General features: G+C 61.3%; 1 protein-coding gene across 1 annotated transcript in view; it reads left to right on the top strand.

The window, feature by feature from the left end:
- SOGA1 (suppressor of glucose, autophagy associated 1) overlaps positions 1–5,888 on the top strand; it is a gene marked incomplete at its 3' end in the record, with an annotated part of 20,475 nt that overhangs the window by 14,262 nt on the left and 325 nt on the right. Inside the window, 9 exon segments of the mRNA XM_010157194.1 lie at positions 1,075–1,610; positions 1,612–1,834; positions 1,837–2,019; positions 2,021–2,260; positions 3,227–3,346; positions 3,519–3,644; positions 3,992–4,222; positions 4,391–4,498; positions 4,791–4,958. Of these exon segments, the coding sequence (XP_010155496.1) occupies positions 1,075–1,610; positions 1,612–1,834; positions 1,837–2,019; positions 2,021–2,260; positions 3,227–3,346; positions 3,519–3,644; positions 3,992–4,222; positions 4,391–4,498; positions 4,791–4,958 (1,935 nt within the window).

Genomic DNA, 5,888 nt, shown 5'->3' with positions numbered 1-5,888 from the left:
TGATTCCTATGGTCACAGCGGGGCGTTTGGGGAATGAAACGGCACCCCAGACTCACGGGACCCCCCCGCTGCCCCTGGTCTCAATGTAAGCAGCCTGGGAAGTGTGCAGAGTAAATGGCTGCTACGGGATTTGGAGTGTGGGAATGACTTGAGGGACTCAGAGGTCAGGAAACTGGAAAGGAGATGAGTTCAGCCAGGCAGAGGGTCCCTGGGGCCAGCAGCCACCCGGCAAAGGGCTCTGCTGCCTCCAGCACCCGCCCAGGGCTCCAGCGGGTGCCATGGGATGAAGGTTGCTGCCCAGCAGGTCCCTCCTGGCAGTCACCATGCCGCAGCTCGGAGCACTCAAGTGACCCCATGGCACAGGAAGCTGTGAGCTGGACGTCAGGAAATCCTGGTCCTCTGTCCAAAAATCTTTCTGGAGCAGAGAAACGGTCTCCCTGGGCAAATAGCCAAGCTCCTGGCTGCTAAATTAAAAAAAAAAAAAAGACACATGGAGAACAGTCCCAAGAAGCAAAGGGGCTGGTGGGATGACACAGAGGTTTGCCTGGGGTTTCTGTCCCCCGTCAAGGTGGTGGCAGCAAGGATGAGTGCTAGGCAAGGGCTGGACTTTAGGAGATTTCCAGCTGAAACCGTTCCTTCTCCGTCCAGTGATGGAGTGTTTGGGGCTGAGCGGGAGGAGCAGACCCTGGGTGGGAGGGTTGCAAGAGCAGCAGCAGCAGTTGTTTCGGCACTTGCTAGCTTTTGGGAGTTGGCTTTTATTCTGCTCTGCAGAGTCTGACAGCTTTCCCTCTCCCTTCTCCCCACGGTGGGTTGGGCTGCAGCGGGGCTGGGCTCAGTCCCTGCATCCCTGACCGTGGCTCGTGGGGCTGGAGCTGCGTGTCCTCACCAGGGCATCCTGCCCTGTGTCCGGGCTCTCCCTGAAATCCTCCAGGGTGGACATCAAAACTCCATGAACAGGGACTGCAGCTTCCCCCAGTGACCAGGGTGGGAGTGTGGCACGTCCCCAAGGCTTGCTTAGAGCCCCTGTGGCTCTAGGGAGCATTTTTCTAACACCCTCGCCCTCTCGGTCCACAGGAGGATAGCGCGGACCTGAAGTGCCAGCTGCATTTTGCCAAGGAGGAGTCAGCCCTGATGTGCAAGAAGCTGACCAAGCTGGCCAAGGAGAATGACGGCATGAAGGAGGAGCTGCTGAAGTACAGGTCCCTGTACGGGGACCTCGACAGCTCCCTCTCCGTGGAGGAGCTGGCTGATTCTCCCCATTCCCGGGAGGCTGAGCTGAAGGTCCACCTCAAGCTGGTGGAGGAGGAAGCCAACATCCTCAGCCGGAGGATAGTGGAGCTGGAGGTGGAAAACCGTGGGCTGCGGGCGGAGATGGATGATATGAAGGGCCAGGGGGACAGAGAGCTGCCGGGGCAGGACACGCGGTTCCTGGCAGGCATCTCGGGCTGCGGGGACACGGGGGACACGGTGGCGGAGCTGCGCCGGCACCTGCAGTTCGTGGAGGAGGAGGCTGAACTGCTGAGGCGCTCACTGCTGGAACTGGAGGACCAGAACAAGCTCCTCCTTAATGAGCTGACCAAGTACAAGTCAGACCACGAGCTGGATGTGACGCAGCTGTTCGGTGGTCAGCGAGCCCTCGCAGGAGGAGCTGGCCACAGCCAAGGTGCAGATCAGTGAGCTGAGTGGCAAGGTGAAGAAGCTGCAGTACGAGAACCGAGTACTGCTTTCCAACCTCCAGCGCTGCGACCTGGCCTCCTGCCAGACCACCCGGCCCATGCTGGAAACCGATGCTGAGGCCGGCGACTCGGCAGCAGCGAAGCCGATGGGCAGGACAGGGTGCCTGGTGGTGGGAAGGTGCCTGATGGTCCTGCCAAGCTGCTCAAACCCAAGGACCTGGAGACCTTGCTGGGCATCCGGGACCAGGCGGCGCTCGTCAGCAAAGCGATCGATGTCTTGATTTCGGATGCCAACGGCTTCACCTCTGGACTGAAGGCTTGCTTGGACAACGAGTGCATGGTGGGTGGGGCGGCTGGGCGAGGCGGGGGGTAGCAGTGGCGAGAGCCCCAGCGATGCCAAGCTGATGAACGTGCTGCTCATGCGGCTGGGCGTGCTGCAGCAGGACCTGGGCTGCTTCGCAAGGAAGGTGGACCACCTCACTGGTGGCCTCAAGGAGCACGCAGACTCCTTCCCCTTCTCTGGCGCCGGCAGCCACGACACCACCAAAGAGGGGCTGCAGAAGGAGCACGCTTCTGACTTCCAGGTATGGGCTTCTTCCCATGTCCCTCGCAGGAGCTGCTGCTTTATTTGCTGCCCCATTTCCTTCTGCTTTAACGGAGCAAACCCCAATCGCCGACGTAACCTCCCTCCTGCCTCTCCAGAGCAAACCCCAGACTAACACCTCACTGCATGCCCGTGGCACTGGGGACAAGGTAGGACTCTGCTCCAACAGAGTGTGCCCAGGGCGGGAGGCACTGGGCATCCTGGTGCATCCCAGCATGAGCTCCTCATGCCAAGGCTGCCCTGCCTGCAGCCGGAGGTTTTTGGGTGCGATCCCACCTTAGCAGGGGCCGACATTTGAGCTGTTCTCCCCCAGCTCAGCCCAATATCCCCGGCTCAGCAGCTCTTTGCTGATTGGGGGTGAGCTGGGTGAAAGGAGAGCAGTCTGCAGCAGCCCAAATTGCGGGGACCCCCGTGGCAAGAAGCCACAGGCCCCCGTGGTACCCAGGCAGGGTAATTTGGAGAGCAAAGGCTCCAGGACAATTCTGCATCCGATGGGGAGCACCTTTGGAGCCAGCTAATGTCCTCCCATCCCCCTCCTTGTCAGGAGCCAGGGATCTCAGTGGTGGTTGGGCTGTGGACACAAGCCCCACTCTGGAGCACACTCACTTGTTCAGAGTCCTATTTTTCTGCATGTGGTCCCACCAGCCCCAGGTCCCAGTCTCCCCCAGTCACTGCATGGCACCGTAACTGGTGTTTGCACATTTTTTCCCTCTTTCTCTCTTTTTTTCCCCTTTCCCCAAACAATCCAGGCCACGTGTCTCCTCATCTTGTGTTTCCTTTTGGTTTCCGCATTGTCTCCTGCCATGGTGATGAAGCTCCTTCTCCTCCTCATCCTTTTTGTTGTCTTGTAGTTCTTTACTGTTTCAGAGACCCATTGTTTTGTTTTCTGGCTTTTTTTTCTTCCCGCTCTTTTGGTTTGTTCTCATTAACTTGCCCACGCATGCAGCAGCCTGATTTTAGGGACGCCGACCCTTACCGCATCCCCCACGCCAAGGACTCGGACCCCACGCATCCCCGGAGCTACAAAACCTGCCGGCCTGAGGAGAACGACTCCTACGCCACCGAGGTACGACACGGGCACGGAGCTGCATCCCCTTGCCCAGCGGCGTTGGGACAGGGCCATGGGGACAGGGTTGTCCCTCTTGGGAGCTGGGGAAAAGGGAAGGCGCAGAGCCCCATTGGGAGGGTCACAGGGAGCCGTGGCCAGTGCAGCCCATCCTCTGGCCGTGCCGTTGCAGATGAAGGAGCTGCAGCTGGTGCTGTCAGAGGCCAACGAGAGCCTGCGGGGACTGCAGGAGCAGCTCTCCCAGGAGCGGCAGCTGAGGAAGGACGAGGTGGACAACTTCTCACAGAAGATCTGCCAGGTGAGCAGGCAGCAGCCCCGGTCCCGGGGAGGTGGGTATCCCTACGCCTGTGGCCATGCCACCTCCAGCCCCAGGCTGATGACCCACTTAGGGACCTGGGTGTCACCTAGGACCACACACAGCGTGTCCCATCTTCAAGGGGCACAGGGGCTGCACTGTCCTCCTTGCCTATGGGTGTGCAGCCGTGCAGGGCTGTGCCCGGCAGTGCCCAGTACGCAGCCACGGCGTTGCCATTCCCCGGGCACAGTAGGTATGGGGCCACTGCCAGATTTGGCCCAGACCCTGGGGTGGAGGCACCGCATCGCTGCCGCCAGCCCCTGTCTTGGAGCCCACGCGTGTCTCCACAGTTGAAGGAGGACCACCAGAAAGCACTGTTGCGGCGGGAGTTTGAGCTGCAGAGCCTGAATCTGCAGAGGAGGCTGGAGCAGAAGTTCTGGAGCCAGGAGAAGAACCTGCTGGTGCAGGAGTCGCAGCAGTTCAGGCAGAGCTTCCTCCTGCTCTTCATGAAGCTCAAGTGGTTCCTCAAGTGCTGGCGCCAGGGCAAGATTGTGCACAGCGAGGGCGAGGACTTTTTGGAGGTATTGTGGGCTGGGGGACTCTCACCGCGGGTGCCATGGAGGGGGGGCCATGCTGTTGGGCATCCCTGGGGCTGTCTTTTGCCTACGTGTCCCACCAAGGGCTGCTGTGGTGTCCCCCATCCCTGGCTGTGGGTCCCCTCATCACCCCGGCCATGCTGTTTTCTGCAGGTGAACAGCATGAAGGAGCTGTACCTGCTGCTGGAGGAGGAGGAGCTCGCCCCGCAGCAGCAGGCGGACAACAAGACGTGTGCCGGGGATGCCTGGACCCCCAACACGGTAAGGGGAGTCCCCACGAGCCCAGGGAGTAGGCAGGGTCAGCCCCCACCACGGCTGTGTGGCATGGGGTGGCTGCTCCTCCTGGGGCGCGTGGCCGGGGGGGATGCTCCCCCTGGTATGTCACCCCCAGGGGTAGTTCCCTCCCCTGTGGTGCCCCTGTCCTTCACCCCGGGGATGGGCAACCTGCAGGGATGGGGGTTCAGAGAGGGCAGCTCCCATGACATCCCACCCCTTTGGATCCCCTCTGGCACGGGACCCTGGCTCCCTCTGCTCACCCCTGATGCCCCAGCAGCCCAACGAGTGCATCAAGACGTTGGCGGACATGAAGGTGACCCTGAAGGAGCTGTGCACGGAGCTGCGGGAGGAGCGGCGCGGTGCCAGCGAGCTGCAGCAGCAGTTCACCAAGGCCAAGGCTGCCTGGGAGATGGAGCGTGCCGAGCTCAAGTGCCACATCACCCAGGTGGGAGGCCTAGGCCCGGGCACCCCACAGCTGGTGGGGATGTGGGGCTGGGGTCTGCCTGCACCGTGTGCCAAGCGCTGACTGAAAGCAGGGCTGGAGGCAGGGTGGCACTGTGGGAATCTCAATTAGCAGCCGCTCCAGCAGGCGAGTTTCTATAGCAACAGGGCTGGCATGAAAATCTGGTTGTGGAGCAGCAGAAGATGCTCTTTATTCCTCCGCTGGGTTTGTGGGGGGTGGGCAGGATGGTACTGGGGCTCAGCATCCTTCCCCAGGACAGGCATCTGGGAGTGGCATCAGATCCCTCCTCTCCTCCCTGGGGTTACAGCACTGGTGGGTGCTCTGCACCCCTGTGGGTGCTTCAGGAGGGCAGGAGGTGGAAGGAGGGCACACAGAAGCAGTCCCAGCAGTCCCCCAGCACGTCCTCTCAGTGATGAAGGTTTTCATCTCCCTCGCACTGTGCTGGCAGCAGCCCGTGGCTGTACATCAGCCTTACTCCCCAGAGCAGGTGCCCAGGCGGGATTTCTCCAGGCAAAGATCAGCAATTCCCCTCTCTCCCTGACAAAGGGGGAGTAGAGCTGCAATGGTGACAGCACCCTGGCTTCAGGTGCCTTTGGGACTGCCAGTGGCAACATCCTCAGGGACAGCTCTCCCAGCCTCACAGGCGATGCTGCCCCTCTCCATGACCTGGGTCCAGCAGCCAGGATTGCAGGCAGAGCCAAGCCAAGCAGGCAGGACATTCAGCTCATGTCCCGCTGGGTGACCGTCTGGCGGGCCGTCTGGCATGACACGGCCGCAGGCCAGGGCTGGCTGCGGCTCATTGTGCCCCCACGCGAGCCCTGCTGTGCTGCACTGCACAGCCTTGGGGACACGCTCGCTGCCCAACCTGGGTAGCACGGGACCTGCACTGGGATTCCAGATGCCCACAGCCTT

The sequence above is a fragment of the Eurypyga helias genome, unplaced genomic scaffold (genome assembly GCF_000690775.1).
Source record: "Eurypyga helias isolate BGI_N326 unplaced genomic scaffold, ASM69077v1 scaffold26668, whole genome shotgun sequence".
Classification (NCBI taxonomy): Eukaryota; Metazoa; Chordata; class Aves; order Eurypygiformes; family Eurypygidae; genus Eurypyga; species Eurypyga helias.
This window is presented reverse-complemented; position numbering and strand designations above follow the sequence as displayed.